Source organism: Peromyscus leucopus, chromosome 3 (assembly GCF_004664715.2).
Source record: "Peromyscus leucopus breed LL Stock chromosome 3, UCI_PerLeu_2.1, whole genome shotgun sequence".
Taxonomy (NCBI): domain Eukaryota; kingdom Metazoa; phylum Chordata; class Mammalia; order Rodentia; family Cricetidae; genus Peromyscus; species Peromyscus leucopus.
Window position 1 is genome coordinate 85,711,574 of NC_051065.1, and position 17,378 is coordinate 85,728,951.

The window sequence follows — 17,378 nt, forward strand, 5'->3', positions numbered from 1 at the left end:
ATTAAAATAAGGTACAATACATAGACTGGTGCTCTTCTTTGTTGTCCAAAAAAGAGCACATTCCTATAAAGAAACCTGTACTGCCTCTCTGATCTGAGACACGGGAAGACCACAAGTCTGTATTGAATCAACAGGCCAGTCTTGTGGCTATGCCCAACCATTGTGATTTGCATGTGCCCAGAGCCCACTGCCCAGAGGACTTCTTCATAGTCAGGTCACACCCTGTGCTGGAGTCAGCCTCACACAGGTCCCAGCACAGACATGAGGGCCACCACTCTGCTCCTGGGGTTGCTGCTGCTCTGGCTTACAGGTAAGGAAGAAAGAATTGGAAATTTATTCAGCTGACTGTGGTTAGTGATGCCTGGTCTCCAGGAAAGTCTTCTTTTAACAGAATTAATTGTGTGAGAATTTGTTTTTGATTTTCCACTCTTAGGTGCCAGATGTGACATCCAGTTGACCCAGTCTCCAGCCTCCCTGTCTGCATCTTTGGGAGAAAGTGTCACCATCACATGCCAGGCAAGTCAGGACATTAATCGTTGGTTAGCATGGCATCAGCAGAAACCTGGGAATCCTCCTAAGCTCCTGATCCATAGTGCAACCAGTTTGGCAGATGGGGTCCCATCGAGGTTCAGTGGCAGTAGATCTGGCACACAGTTTTCACTCAAGATCAGCAGCCTGCAGCCTGAAGATGTGGCAAGTTATTACTGTCAAAATCATAACAATATCCCTCCCACAGTGATTCAAATCATGACAAAAACCACCCAGGGAAGCAGAAGTGAGAGTCTAGGCTGCCACAAATGCTTCTTCAGGTTTCTCCAACTGCTAAGAGTGTTTCTCTTTTCTCTTTGCCAAGATTTAAAGGTCAATGTTATGTTTTTGTACAGGGACCAGATAAACTTTTATGTACTAGATCTCAATCTTTTTCCTCAAGCTAGCATTAAAATCATGGGAATGGTTCTCTTGTCTCACATGAAATACTAACTTTCCATGAGTTGCAGGTTTGGCAACAACTGAGATTTATACAACAAAGATGTGAAAACACACACACACACACACACACACACACACACACACACACACACACACACACACACACCAGGCACACCCATATCCCTACGCAAACATATACCAAGCAGGATTTTTAGATAATTTATTATCCAATTAAAATTAGAAAATTAGTATCTTATCGTAACTTTGAAATCTTGTGGGTACAGGCACCAAACAAAGCAAAAAGGTCATTATAACCCATGGCTTCATAGCATCCTCTGCCATGGTCAGAGTGCTGGTTAAGAGCATCAGCTTGGCTGGGCGGTGGTAGTGCATGCCTTTAATCCCAGCACTCGGGAGGCAGAGGCAGGTGGATCTTTGTGAGTTCGAGGCCAGCCTGGGCTACCAAGTGAGTTCCAGGAAAGGCGCAAAGCTACACAGAGAAACCCTGTCTCGAAAAACCAAAAAAAAAAAAAAAAAGCATCAGCTTGTCTTCCAGAGGACCAGGTTTGTTTTCCAGGACACACATGACTGCTATCAACTGTCTATAGTTCCACTTCCAAAATAGTTGAGGCTTTCTTCCGGGTTCTGAGGTCATTGTACCCATAAGATACACAAATAAATACACAGGCAAAACAAAAATACACATGACATAAATTAAGTAATTCTTAAATATTTAAAAATCCCAAGGAACTAGTATTCTGAAAAACTGATACTGGGAACAGATTATTCTCAGCATCTTGAGTCCATTATTTACAGAAAGTAAGGCTTCCTGGTCCTCAGATAGCTTGTTAATCTCATACCATATGCATGGAGGAGAGGAGGCTTTTTACAAATTACATGTTTAATCATTTCTGTCCTACTAGGAAGCCAAGTGTCTTAGCTAGCTTTTTATTGATACGACAAAACACCTCAACAAGGCAGTTGGTAAAAGAAAGCATTTAATTTGGGGGCTTACCATTCTGAAAGGTTGATCCATGACCAACATTGTTGGCAGCAGACACCCAGCAGCAGGCATACAGACATAGCCCTGGAACAGTAGCTGAGAGCTTACACCTCTATTTTCAATTAGGAGGCATAGAGAGGAAGAGAGCTAATGGAGAGAAACAGCACCATCAAGCCGCATGCATGTCATTCACCACCTATGCAATTTGGTCATTACAACCAATGAGATTATAGCAGCCTCTAGCATGGCCAAATCCATCCAAAAGGATATAATTAAGTAGGGGTAGTCAAACAATTCAGCCTATAACTGACTTTGTGCAGCAAAGAGTGTCATTAAAATAACACTTTATGGAAGTCATTGTGTTTATTATCTTATGCATATGCAAGTTCTACCATGCATATGACTTCAATAAGATACATCAAAGCCAAAGGACATGTGCATTCAACATATCTTGTCAATCAAAACAGAAAATCATACACACTGGCTCCCTCAGCAACCAAAACTTGCTCCTTGTGGATGATGAACAGAAGCTCCTAGAATTGTCTATTGAGGAATTTCATGCAGGGACTTCTGGTCTATTGCAGTGTACCTTTCCTACAGTTCACTTTAATTCTGAATAAAATCACTGATACATTGTTACACCATAGATCACAATAAAATATCCCTCTTTGAAGAGAAAGGAATTATATCCTCATTTTCTATAATAAATCCATTCATTAACTTCCCCAAAGAGTCCTGAATAGTTAATGAAATTGCTTATTTTTAATCTGTTCTATGACCCTATGAAGTTTCTTTTTACTGATCTGAAACTTGCAAGGATAACTCAAAAGTTACACAATGCATTATATAAATATGCTCTCATGCATCAACATCCTTATAATTTCATGACAGTAATTACAGTTGACATTTTATTGCAAATACTCAGGAACAGTACTAGGGTATCTGAAGAGGTCTAAAGGCAGTATGGTTAGAGACCTACCTGTACCTTTAAGGAAGGCAGAGACTTCTGAGTTCAGAATAGCATCAAGGAATCCAATGTTTCAAGTAGAAATATATTATTCAGAATGAAGGTAAGTTTAATAAAGATAAATTGCATGTCATTCTCTAATAATTAACAAAAATATTACATTATTTTTTCATTTATGCAATAATAAAAACATAAGAGAAAGTAAATATTTGGAGATACCATTAAAAAAAGACCACTGAAGCTACAGGAAGAGTCTTCTCAATCTAGAAGAGACATTAAGAGAGAGTAACCCTGTGATACCTGGTACTAAACTATGTTCTTTTCTAAGTGAAAAAATTATTGTCTGATAAGCTACCAGTTCTTTACTACTTCATTATGAAGTTCTTGATGAACAATATAGGCCTAATGCTGATTTAGCTGAATTTAATCATGAGGAGAAAAAGAATTACAAAGCAAGGTCAATTTATTAAATAAGTGCTATTCATTGTTCAAAACTGAAAAGAGGGTGAAATTGTACAAAGGAATTCAGAAGTGTTCCAAAGTGGATGTGATTTAAAAAAAAACATAGCACCAACAACAGCCTATACATAAAGACCATTTTATTACAAACGAATATGGGACATAATTACGAAAGCCAGAAATGTTCTTGAAGGAGGATAAACTGATTACATGACTTTATTGGGGTTATGTAGTAAATCACATTGGAATGTCATTTATTGTATGAACAGAGGCTGGAGAGATGCATCAGTGCTTAAGAATATGTGTTAATTTGCAGAGGTCCAGTGTTTAATTTCAGCACCCTTATGATGGATGGCCTGGGGGGGGGAATCTAATAACCTGCTCAGACTTCTACAACACCAAGCACATGTGTTTTACACATGTATACATTAAGGTAAAACACTCACAAGTGAAATAAAAATGAATACATTTTAAAATTTTAAAGTACATAAATAAATGTTATGATCATAATATCTTCTACATCAAGAAATAAAGGTAAATGTTAGTGATACAATTTCTTGTAAATGAAATTCAATCACAATTCATAAAGAAAAAAACAGTTCTCAAAATATTACAAAATGTTTTGTTTTATTGACTTGTTTTATCCTTTTAGTCAAAATACTATTGACCCATCATTAAAAACATTTTGCTTTTTTTCCATGGAGCTTTCCCCATAGGTACATGAGCCGTGGATTGGTCTTCAATATGGCCAAGTTGGAGCATCTAGACTTCAAATCCTGTCCCAAGTGACACCCTCCCTCCAGCAATGTCACACCTACTCCAACAAGACATCCTAATAGTGCTACTCCCTATGGGCTAAGCTTTCAATCACATGAATCTGTGGGGATCAATTCTATTCAAACTGATCTATTCATCTCCCTGGCCCCCATAGGCTAGTAGATATACCATGCAGAAATGCACTCAGTCCGACTTCAAAAGGCCCCATAGTCTCTAACAGTCTCAACCCTGTTTAAAAGTGAAAATTCCAAAGTCCCTTCACAGACTCATGCAATTTCTCAACTGTAGTACCTTGAAAAATCAAACTGAAAAGATAGATCGCGTACTTCCGATGTACAGTGGCACAAGATTTACATTGCTGTTCCAAAGGGAGGATAGGGAGAACAGTGCAGGGACACTGCACAGAAGCAAGACCAAAACCCAGATGAGCAAACTCCAGACTCTGTATCTCTGTCAGGTGTCAAAAGACTTTTCAGATATCTAACTCCTTTCAGCATTGTTGACTGTAAAAAAAATTTCCTCCCTTTGGAGAGTTCCACTCCCTGTTAGCAGATTGGCAACTGTGGCCCTGCCCAGCCATGCTGATTTGCATTTGCACAGAGCACAGCCCACTGCCATGTGGACTTCTTCATAGTCAGGTCACACACACTGTGCTGGAGTCAGCTTCAGAGAGGTCACAACACAGGCATGAGGGCTCCCACTCAGTTCCTGGGGTTGCTGCTGCTCTGGCTTACAGGTAACAGAGAAAATATTGCAAATGTATTCATCTGAGTATGGTTAGTGATGCCTGGAATCCGGGAAAGCTCTCTTCTTCTTCTTCTTTTTAGTTTCTTTATTATTATTATTATTATTATTATTATTATTATTATTATTATCATTACTATTAAGAGATTTTTTATTCATTTTACATATCAACCACTAATTCCCCTGTCATCCCTCCTCTCTCTGCCTAGCCTTCTCCCTCAACAACCCCCCCTTTCCCACTTCCTCTAAGGCGAGGTCTCCCATGGGGGGTCAACCGAGCCTGGTCCATTCAGTTGAGGCAGGTCTAAGCCCCTTCTCCCTGCACCAAGGCTGAGCAAAGTGTCTCAGCATAGGCACTAGGTTCAAAAAAGCCAGATCATGCACTAAGGACAGGTCCCAGTTCCACTGCCTGATGGCCCCCTAAACAGTTCAAGCTAAACAACTGTTTCACTTATCCAGAGGGCCTGATCCAGTACCATGAGGGCTCCTCGGCTATTGGTCCATAGTTCATGCATTTCCAATAGTTTTGCTAGTTGTCTCTACTTTTTCCAATCATGGTCTCCATCTCTCTTACTGATAGAACCCCTCCTTTCTCTCTTTCTTGTTGATTGGACTCCTGGAGCTCTGCCTGGGACCTGGCCATGGATCTCTGCATCTACTCCCATCAGTCACTGGATGAGGGTTCTATGATGACAGTTAGGGTATTCAGCCATCCAATCACCACAAATCATTTTGTGGATTCCTGGGAACCTCCTAGTACTCTGCTTCTCCCTATTCCTATGGTGCCTTCATTTACCATGATATGTCTTTCCTTATTCTCCCACTCTGTTCCTGATCAAACTCGAACCTCCCACTCCCCTAAGCTCTCATTCCCCCCACCCCCAGTTTTCTCATGTAGATTTTATCCATTTCTCCATTGCTGGGTGATCCATGTGTCTTTCCTAGGGTCCTCCTTACTATCTAGTCTCCCTGGAGCTGTGGGTTGCCATCTGGTTATCCTTTGCTTTACATCTAGTATCCACTTAATCGAATTGTGTGGGATTTTCTTTTCAATTTCCAATCTTAAATGCCAGATGCAACATCCAGAATACCCAGTCTCCAGCCTACCTGTCTACATCTCTGGGAGGAATTGTCACCATCACGTGAAGGGCAAGTCAGGACATTTACAAGTATTTAACATGGTATCAGCAGAAACCAGGGAAACCCCCTAAGTTCCTGAACTATGATGCAAAATTCTTGGCATATAGGTTCCCATCAAGTTTCAGTGGCAGTAGATCTGGTACACAGTATTCTTTCAAGACCAACAGCTTGCACTCTGAAGATGCTGCAACTTATTAGTTCTACAGCATTACAGTAACCCTCCCACTGTGATTCAAGTCATGGAATAAACCACCCAGGGAAGCAGAAACGAGAGCATAGGCTGCCCCAAATGCTCCTTCTGGTATCTCCAGTGATTGAGAGTATTAATTTTCATCTTTGCCAGTATTTAGAGGTCAATGTGATGTTTTTATATAGAAACCAGATAAAGTTTTCTTTGTTCTAAATCTCTGTCCTCTTCCCAAGCACTAGCTTTAAAAACAGGGGAGTGGTTTTAAAAACAGGGGAGCTGACTGTTGGCAGGCTCCAACACTGGGACCAGAATATTCTCAGAATGTAGAGTCCATTTTTTTTACTGAAAGTAAGTCTTTCTGACCAAAGGATCCTCAGATAGCTTCTCAGCTCTCATATTATATGCAAGAAGGAATGGTGCCTTTCCTCCAATAAGTGTTTATTCACTTCTCTTCTTACTAGGGAGGCAAGTGTCTTAGTTACTTTTCTATTGCTGCGACAAAACACCACAACCAAGGCAATTTATTTAAAAAAATCATTTAATTTGGGGTCTTACCATTCTGGATGGTAGATCCATTACAAACATGGTGGGAAGCAGGCAAGAAGCAGGCAGGCATGGCCCTGGAGTAATAGCTAAGTGCTTATGTCCTTATCTGAAAGTAGGAGGCATAGAAAGGAAGAAAGCTAACTGGATATGGGACAGCAATGTCATCAATCTGCATGTACATCACTCTCCAACCAAGAAATTGGGTCATTCCAATGACTTCATGACAGACTCTGGCATGGCCATATCCACCCAGAGAGATGTAATAAAGTAGGGATAGTCAACCAATTTAGCCTACAACTGACTTTGTGCAGTTAACAGTATCCTTAAAATAACACTTTAGGTAAAACCTTCTGCTAATTATTTTATGCATATGTATGATCTACCATGGCTATGATTGTAATCAGATGCATCATGGAGAAAGGATTTGTGCATTGAATAAAGCCTAAGTATGAAAACTGAATTATCTCTTGAGGAAATTTCATGAAGGGACTTCTGGTCTGTTGCAGTGTATCTGTCACTTCAATTCTGAATAAAATCATTGATGTGTTGTTACAACATAGATCACAATAAAATATCCCTCTTTTAAGGGAAAGACAATATATCCTCATTTTTCTATGATCAATCTATTCATTAACTTCCCCAAAGACTCCTGAGTAATTAATGAAATTGCTCATTTTCAATCCACTCTATGACCCCATGAAGCGTCACTTTTTATTGACTTGAAACTTGCTGAGGATACCTCAAAGTTTGCATATACATGATATATATGTGCCCCCAAGAATCAACATTCTTATAATTTCATGAGAGTAACTACAATTGACTTTTATTATCAGTACTCAGGAACAATGATTGGCTGCCTGAGAAGGTCTAAAGACAGCATGGTTAGGTGGCCTGTACTTTCAAGGCAGGGAGCTCTGAGTTCAGAATAGTACCAGAAAATCCAATGTTTCAAGTAGAAATGTTCACAATACTATAAGCTTGCTAGTAAATTTGTAGGTATTACTCAGACTCCAATTGCATGTATTGAAATGATCACTACATGACTACACACACACACACACACATACACACACACAAACACACATATAGTGTGTATGTTTTGTATTCCTGTATATAACACAGCTCATGCTCATCCAGATACTTCAGGTGCAATAATTTCTCTTCATTGATAATCATTAGAGACATTTTTGTATATGTTCATTGTGGGTTGAGGTTTTGGTATGCACATTTAGGTAAGCTTTAGTCTCTTGGGGTGCTTCCACCAAAACTTCCCATAGATCTTCAAAATATAACCACATATAAGAGATGTTTTCAGCAAGTCAAGACAACAGAGGAAAAACCTGGAACAGCCTGGCCTTACTCTTTTTGCCAGAGGGGTTTATGTTATGGTATGAATCACTATGAGAGGGATATCATACATTTGTTGACAGTAATAACCTACAACATCTGCAAACAACAGGCTCTGATGGTGAAGGTGGAATTCATCCTAGATTTATTGCCACTGAATCCTGATGGGAACCCAGGATGGCAAATGGAATGACGCACAGATGGTGATTTTTTGGAACTTTTCCTGATTTCTTCTGTTGGTAGTACAAGTAACTGTTAATATCCTGCTTTGCCTGGCATATGATGGTGACTCTATCCTAGAGATGCCAACAGGAAGGATGGAGACTGGGTCATCAAGATGTCACATCTAGCTCCTTAGATTGGAAAATTAAACACAAACACAATTGTTATCCTTCCCCAAGCTACAAGAGTCCATGGCACACTGTCAGTCTTAGGACCCAGGGGAGAACAGAGATTAGTGTCTGATGCCAGTGAGTGCATACTTAGAACCCATGGGAAGTCTAAATCCAGGGCAGCTTTTTACTGAGGTAACAGGCTAGTTTACATCCAGCTTGAAGACATACGAACAAGCAAAACATATCTAACTTTCATACACAGGTCAGATTGTGGGTAGGCAGGAGTTATTAGTTCAAACACCAAAGAGTTCCCATGTAAGGAGACCGCAACAGCAGAGGTGGCACAATCCTTAATTTATCAGCTGATAGGCTGTCAGAAACATGTTGGTGCGAGCTTTCTGGTAGGGAGGAAAAGACTTGTTGGCTTTTAAAATGACTTGACCTTCTCTCCCTGTGAAGTGGATCCAGGTTTTTCAACCTGAGGTGGAAATGAAGGCCAGACTCCTACTTTAAATCTTGAGAGATCAGGTTTACAGGCACATTCTACCAATTTGTTTGATTCTAAAATTACCCACACAAGAAACAATAATACTAGAGGATTTTAGTGCATCAGCATCCCCTGTAAGTGAATGGAAAGACTCATATGCATGCTGTGTCTTGATTGTAACTGATACCTGCATAGGTTGTGATCAACTTATTCAATAATTGCTCATGAAGTGGGGTGTGCAATGGAAACATGCAAATTAGCAGGGTTAAGAAAATCTGGGCACAACAGTCATCAATATGTATTACACAGCCATCATGAGCTTCATGATACACTAAGGGAATCAATGTGCTTTCATCCTAAATCATAAACATCTTTGATTTCTTCATATAGAACACTGGAGAATTGAACCAAGAGATTAAAAATGAGTCACAGAAGCTTTAACACATTTTGTTATCTGAGTCAAATTTGTATTAGTTGGTCCAGGGACTCTTGTAACAAATTATCAATATTTGTACTTTAAATGAAGGGAGTATAATATCTCACAGTTCTAAAGAAAGAATTGTAGCATCAGGGTCAATGAGTCAAGTTCAGGATGTGAATATTGAGGCCCTAGTGATGTTTTAAGAGAGATATTAGTTATTGAATCTTCCAGACTGTAGTTCTTACTTCTCTGTGGCCACATTACCTTATTGTTCTCCATGCTCACATATACTTCCTTCATGTCTGCATTAAATCTATTAGTCATCAAGTATGTAATTGCATCCAGGAACAACTGTTTAATCAGCCTCCCTCAGATAAGAGCTAAAACTATAACTAACACCGCTGAGATGTAACCCAATAAAGTCAAACATTCTAAATGCACATTATATTCTCCCTCTTCCTTGCCCACTTCATCTGTTTCCACTTTCCACTCTCTCCTTTCTCCCATTAATTTTAGTCTTGCTTACATAAAATAGTATTAAAATCTCTTCACTTCAGAAAGAATGCACTGCAAGTGTGTGTGCTCAGAGGATTCCTTCCTATAGGAGGATACTTATATAGTTTACATGAAGACCTGCTTTGTCTCTATCATTATGCAGGAAGAGGATACAGACACAGATGATTGTGAGTAATTTGGTGAGTAGCACTGCCGACAAAGAATCCTCACAGCCTTTAAAACCTCTTAGTCTCACTTAAAAATTATGTTTTGAGAATTTCATACATTCATATACTATGTTTTGACCAAAGTACACAATGTACACTTATGAAAATGTAATAATGGATCCCCCTTTATTTCGTATAGTGTAAAAATACCTCTGGATCCTTTCAAAGTCCTGCATTCCTTGGCTTCAGGGTAGAAACAGTTGGTACATAACTCTAGAAGAAACCATCTCTCTCCTCCATTTTAAGCCTTTCTCTCCCTTAGGAGAGATTAGTGAGGGATCAATGAAGTAAATAAATTGTATGTAGCATGAAAATGACTGTGTTTTGAAAAATCACATAGTTTAATGTCAATGTTTCAAAAATATTTTGAATTAATTGTTCAAGTGAGAACTGCATTTCTGGTCATATCATAGCTCTACTATAAGAGAAATTCCTAAATGATAAATATAGCAATCACTAGGATTAAGGTATAAAACCCATAAAACCAAATATACAAATCTAAGATAGGTGTTTAAATTGTAGACCATCAATAGTTCATGTAAACTGTTATAAACTTATAATTATAAACTTTTTTTTCACTTTTCACACAATCTGCCTCAGAAGCAGATGAGTGCCCATTTAGAAAATTTGAGCAACAAGACTTTCATCTATTAATGGAAATTAGTGTTATACCTGTATTTGGTAATTTTTAATTAGTCTGTTATTTAGCATTGCAAAATATTTCATTCAAATTTCCTTTTTATGCTTACTCTATGTCTTCATTACTTTGTATCTGTTTTTTAAACTATGATCCTATTACTGATAATACTTCAAAGACATTCAGATATTATGAATCTAAACCTTGTCTGTCATAATCTGAAAATTCAGGAATAGCAACTATATTATGTTTACTGTTGTCAACACCGAATGACAGACCTAGATTTCTGAGCAGGTCTGAGGTCAGCATTTTTCAACAGCCTATACATTCTGGGTAGAGAGTCCTGTAGAGAACAGCTGATAGGACTACTTCGTATCTACTTCAGTAACTTCAAGAGCACCCAAGCCAGTTAATAGCTAGTACAAATAGTCCACTTCCCATAATATTGCTTCTTTGAATATTTAACATGGCTTCTGTTTTTCTTTATGGATCCCAATTCACATCTAGATGTGTCAACTGCATAAAATTCTGTTATTAAGGATTCATGAGAAGCATTGTCAAACCTCTGATATTGTGGTGATATGGTAGAGAGTTAGGTACACAGCAGGCTCCCCTTGTCATTCACAAAAGCCTACAAGTGACCCTCAGAGCCTGGTTACATCTGAAAAATGCTGTCAGTGGGTAAAAGAACAAACAAGAATATCTGGGGGAGTTTATACTCTCACTTCTGCTTCTATGGGTGGTTTTTGTTATGACTTGTATCACTGTGGTACAAGTTAGCACCTTGCTGACAGTAATAAGTTGCAACATCTTCAGGCTCCAGGCTGCTGATGGTAAAGGAATAATCTGTCCCAGACCCACTTCCACTGAACCTCGTGGGAGCTCCTGATTGCAAAGTGGATGCATCATAGATCAGAAGCTTAGGAACTTCCCCTGGTTTCTGTTGATACCAAGCCATATACTTGCTAATATCCTGACTTGCTCTACAAGTAATAGTGATTCTGTCTCCCAGTGACACAGACAGGGTGGATGGAGACTGGGTCATCTGGATGTTACATCTGGCACCTGAATTTCAAAAATTAAAAGCCAATACCCATGAAATTAATAATGTTTTGTAAGACAGGATTATCTTCAAAGACAAGCAACACTAATCACAGTATTTTGAGAAATTTCCCAAGAACACCCCCCCTTTACTTGGAAGCCAGAGCATCAGCAGCCCCAGGAAATGAGCAGGGATCCTCATGTCCATGCTGTGTTGTGATTTGGACTTACTCTTCTGGAGGGCTTGACCTGCTCTTTAAAAAGTACTCAGGTCAGTGGGCTGTCCTCTGGGCACATGCAAATCATCAGAAGCTGAGCAGAGCTGATCACAGGTGTAGAAGTAGCTCATCTCTGTAAAAGCCCCCAGTCTCTAAGTGTCCTATCTCCAACCACAGCAGCAAAGAGAACATTGTTCCATCTCGCTGAAAAACAGGGTCTTTCCATTGTTTGTGAGTAGCAGTGATATCATTTCCATTTAATGTTTTTCCTTGTCTTCCTGTTACAATCCGAGAAACTGCAACCAAGTTTCCCAGTTCCTCCCATTTGGCACAGGTTCGAATTACTAAGATCATAGGGTATTCCTTTTGGTACAGCTCCTTCATATTCTCAGGGTGAAGTTGAAGTGCAAAGCAGCTATTAGCACCATGCTTTACAAGGAAGGGCATAAACTGTAAAGCCTAAGCTTTCATTTTAAAATAATTTTTCCTTTATTCATGATTATTTGCAGGCTAAACTTACATGAGTCATTAGTAAGCATTACTGGAGCATTTATCACAGCCACCCTTCAGGCACACTCAAATTACAAAGTGTCACATACCACTCTCTCAAACTCTATGTATAGACACAGTAGACGAAGTGGTCCAAAGATCCTTGAAGGTTCTTAAATCTTTAATATCACCTTTTTGTATGATATTAATTCCACCTCTATGTCACACCATCTCTTGTTTCAGATTTTACTTCTGCAAATAGACTATTGAATAACACTCAGCCTGACTTCATTGGAGAACGCTGGTTGTGTGTTCCTCCAGGGTCATACTTGCAACCACCGTTTGTGGCCTCACCCATTGTCTTATTAGATTCTCTCATCTTATTATGTGTTAATTGCTGAGAGCCAAATGTCACTACCACCCCTTTTCTCTCCAACATTCCTCTTTTCAGTATCACAGGCTATTTTAACTCCTCAGAAACATACCTTGTGGGTACCCTGGATTCCACAGACTGCAGTACCATTATCCTTAGTACTACCACCCAGCTCCTATGTCCAAACATTTACAGTGCCTTGATTCTGTGCATCACTCAAGTTTATCACTGCTTATCTGATAGGTGGTCTGGAACTTTGTGCCCTGGTGTTCCTTTTTATTAAATTAGGGGTAGTACCTGGTGAAGAACCCTTGCCAATTCCTATCACCAAGTTCATAGCAGCACAGCATGAAAAAGGAAAACTTTTAAGAGTCAAATGAGCATTAGAGTGTGTATCTCCAGTTTCTAAAATGGTGGATTATATGAAGAGAGGAAAAGAAGATGGAGACATCCAAAGAATACCATGAAATATGTATAATGAAAGCTGAGCCAAGAAGGGAGCTCATGCAACTGAGAAAACTCCTGATAGTGGACAGCTTTTATTGAAGTAACTTGGCAGAGCATTGATAAATGGAGGAACACAAGATTGCTTATGAGGAGATAAAAGACCCACCCCTTCCTTGCAGTCATGACTCAAAAATAAATTTAAGTATTATTGATGTTCACTTCAAAAGTATCAGAATCAGAAAAAAAGTATGTATTTTTGTGAACAGTGATATCAATAATCAAAACTGAAATAAGCAAAATGGACACAAATCATGAAAGAGAATGCAAAGCTAATTATTTTTTCTAATTCTGCCAGGAAAAACCACAGGGGAACTGATCCCCAGCACCCTCGGGAACCCAACTGCACATTTTTCACACAAGCAACTTAACTGGGACAGAACAAAAAAGGGCATTTAAAATTAAGGCAGCAAACTTACTGCTGCCAACAAACCAGTTCATACAGACAGATGCATGGATTTGGGTGAGGACTGTGAAATTACTACTGTGGTATTTCAGATGTGGCATCAGCCCCTACACTTTGAGCTATTGGGGTATGTCTCAGGATGGTAGTTCATGTTTTCATTAGCAGGTAAATTCTGACTTTAAACAATCCAAGAGGAGGCAGAATAACATCTGTGCTGTTGATTTTGAACAACTTTGAAGTATGAATACATCCAGTAATTGTTCTTAGCAGTGAGAGAATCACAAAACACGCCCTGGGTAACCCTCACATTTTAGCTTCCCTGGGGGTTTTTGTTATGACTTGTATCACTGTGGGAGGATGCTCAGAATACTGTAGACAGTAATATGTTGCAATGTCTTCAGACTCCAGGTTGTTGATAGTGAGGGAAAAATCTGTACCAGATCCACTCCCACTGAACTTTGCTGGAACCCCAGTTAGCAAATTGGATGCAAAATGGATTAATATCCTAGGAGATTTCCCTGGTTTCTGTTGAACCCAAGCTAAATGCTTGTTAATATTCTTAGTGGCCCTGCAGTTGATGGTAACTTGGTCTCCTAGAGATGCAGAGAGGAATGATGGGGATTCTGTCATCTGGATGTCACAAATTACAGCTGAAAATAGAAATATATAGCAAATGTGTTATGTTACACATATATCACAGGAAGAACACACAAAGAACCAGCAGTACTGACCAGAGTGCCTGAAGTAAATCCCCAATGTCATCCTTTCTTACTTGTGATCCAGAGCAGCAGCAGCCACAAGAGCTGAGCGTGGTCCCCCATGGCCATGATGTGTCCTGCCTGATTCCAGCTGACTCTTGCATAGGGTATGAGAAGCCTATAAAAAATTTGTGGTGGCAGTGGGCTGTGCTCTGGGCATATGCAAATCTCCAGGGACTGAGCAGGGTTGGGTGCATTTCCAGGGCTGATTCAACTCAGTTACTTAGCAAGGGCCCAAGGGCTGCAGGTGTCTCTAGCAAAAGGAGTGATGTCCAAATTTTACTACCAAGGACATGTTGAGGTCTGACAGCCATAGTGACAATGTCTGTTTTGTGTTCTACAAATAGCATCTTATTTTCATTTCAGTACATACTTGCTTTATCCTGTTCCACCTAGAACAGGCACTGTTCATTATGGAACAAGCTCAGAATGTAAATAAGTCCCAGGCTTCCTTCATGAGAGCCTGTCAAGGTTCTTGATGCCGAATTCACTTTCTCTTCATCCATATCCCTGATATGCTGGATATTAAATACAAGCAGTACTAACAAACACAGACATAAAAAGTACAGTGACTCATATTTTCCAAGGAAGGACAGTTCATTACTGTCACCTGTCTCATGCAACAAAACTATTATTCTTACTCCATCTGCGATGTTGTCACATTGCTTCCATACTGACCAACCAAAGTTAGGATTTCTTCCATTCTCGGTACTATTTACCTGTATAGTCTAGTCCTAATTTTTCCTTGATACCCCAGACTATTGCTTCTGCTCTCTATCCATTCTTAATACAAACCATTGTCTTTTGGGTTAAGGGTCTTTAAAAGAACAGTGAGTATTCATACCCAAGCACACACTTGTTCCCTAAACCTGTGTACTCTGCAAGTATTGAATGTCATACTCTTCTAAGAGAAATCTCTTGTCACTGTCTATCATTAGGATATATGGCTTGAACAGGCAAACAAAGAAGAAAGTGGTATGAAAGGGGCACTTTCCTTAAGGAAGTAAAATAGCCATGAGGTCTTGAGTATTTCCTCACATAGAAGTATAATTACTTATTGGGTCTTGTGATTAAGAAGGGTGGGCCAAGAAGATTATTCTCTGTGAAGGGGTCACTTGTACATTACTACTGATCATAGCATGTAAAGAAGAAAATCTATGCAGGAACAGAAATACATTGGTAGCTGGAAGGGATATCTGATGATGTATATATGGGGTTATATATGGTTGAATACGTTTGGAAATGTGATGGAGGAGGTACGGGCTCTTAATTTTCTTTTCTTTCTTTTTTTGGTTTTTAGAGACAGGGTTTCTCTGTGTAGCTTTGGTGCCTTTCCTGGATCTCGCTCTGTAGACCAGGCTGGCCTCAAAGTCACAAATATACTCCTGCCTCTGCCTCCTAAGTGCTGGGATTAAAGGTGTGCACCACCATCACCCGGCCTCGGCTCTTAATTTTCATAGAGGTATTGAGGAAATAAGAAAATTGATGAACAAATGTAAGAGTTTTGAGTCTCACTGTCATTTGAAAGGAGGAGTCTTAAATAAATGAGGTGGTCTGGGGATGGAATTGAATATATGAAGTTAAATTCAGGCTTTTTGTAGCAGAGATATGAATATGTGTTTATCTCTGTGTGTAAAAATAAGCAGATGAATTCTCTGAGTTCAGAAGTATCCTTTAAAAATCAATAGTACCTATAGTTCATAAATTAAACCTTACTGAAAGGAATAATTAATTTACCATTAAATATTTATTTTTGGTTGTAGTATAAAGAAAATACAGCGTAACTGTAAACCTGTCTTCAAAGTGGAGCTGAAAAGTTATCACTAATTATAAACACAGTGAATTCATTGCATTTGTGCCCATTCTATACATTTCAATTTTTGAGGACACCTTCATTTTGATAATGGCTGCATTCCTAGGCCTTAGTGAAGTGGCCCTTTAAAAAGTAATAACCACCCAATGAATATATATGTGTAAAAAAGACAAAAGTAGTACATTAGAGAGTTTGCAATGATGCCTAAGTCTCCATGATCCATTCATTATTCATGATGTGCTGGGATTCTGGAGTTTTGGAGGATTTTCTTTAGTAATATACTGATGTGACATCTATCCTACACAGAGAAGCAATAATTACTATTTTGAGAACTTTCCTAATAATTTGGGTTATAATTGCCTTGGAATCATTATTCCAATTGTGTTGAGATTTTTCCTTGGTAGATCAATAGAAACACTTATTACAAATTGGGATGAAATGAGAAAACCAGAAAAGAAGAGCAAGCTTACATTATTAAGTTTGTTTTGTAATTTCTTATGTGTAAGTGTATATTCCACATGTATGGCATCTGACCAAAGTGTCAGATCTCCCTGAACTGACATTATTACAGTTGGTTTCTTAGGCACCAAACATGAGTACTGGGGCCAAACTGAGGTTCTCTGCATGGGCAGCTACCTCTCCTAACCATCAAATCATTTCTCTCTGAAGTCTCAAGAAATCCATCTGGATGAGTAATGTGTTTATTCTGTTTGTTTTCATGGTGCTTGATGAGTTATGGTCCTAAAATTTGCAGAAATGCCCCACATTCTATCTAACAGGTTTCTATTCTATATAATTGTGAGCTCACAGCAGTCATGCAAAATTTGGCTTAGAGTTCTACCTAGTATTGAAGCAAGGAAGCGGCAGCAAGTTCAGATAACACAATGAAGATTCATGGGAAGTTATATATTTGTGTTGGCTCCATCCTTTCTCTTTTCAGGGATTCTTCTGGGTTTTTAACATGCTACCACACTATGTTAAAGATAGATTTGGTTTTCTGTAGCCTGTCATCTAGATTAGAAGCATATTGGCTTGCTGTGAGGTGATGTCTCTTTGAGTAGGATATGGAAG

The 17,378-nt window shown here is 39.1% G+C and overlaps 3 gene segments (V, D, J or C); 1 reads left to right on the forward strand and 2 right to left on the reverse strand.

Annotated features, from left to right (window-relative positions):
* The first annotated feature begins 199 nt into the window (after window positions 1-199).
* LOC114687886 lies at window positions 200-895 on the forward strand. The segment is given in 3 exon segments: window positions 200-310; window positions 434-775; window positions 885-895. Coding segments are annotated over 3 exon segments (402 nt in total).
* Window positions 896-11,438: 10,543 nt separating this feature from the next.
* On the reverse strand, window positions 11,439-11,954 carry LOC114687887. The segment is given in 2 exon segments: window positions 11,439-11,770; window positions 11,900-11,954. Coding segments are annotated over 2 exon segments (387 nt in total).
* A 1,753-nt stretch (window positions 11,955-13,707) lies between these two features.
* LOC114687888 lies at window positions 13,708-14,591 on the reverse strand. The segment is given in 2 exon segments: window positions 13,708-14,386; window positions 14,509-14,591. Coding segments are annotated over 2 exon segments (402 nt in total).
* Window positions 14,592-17,378: the final 2,787 nt, after the last annotated feature.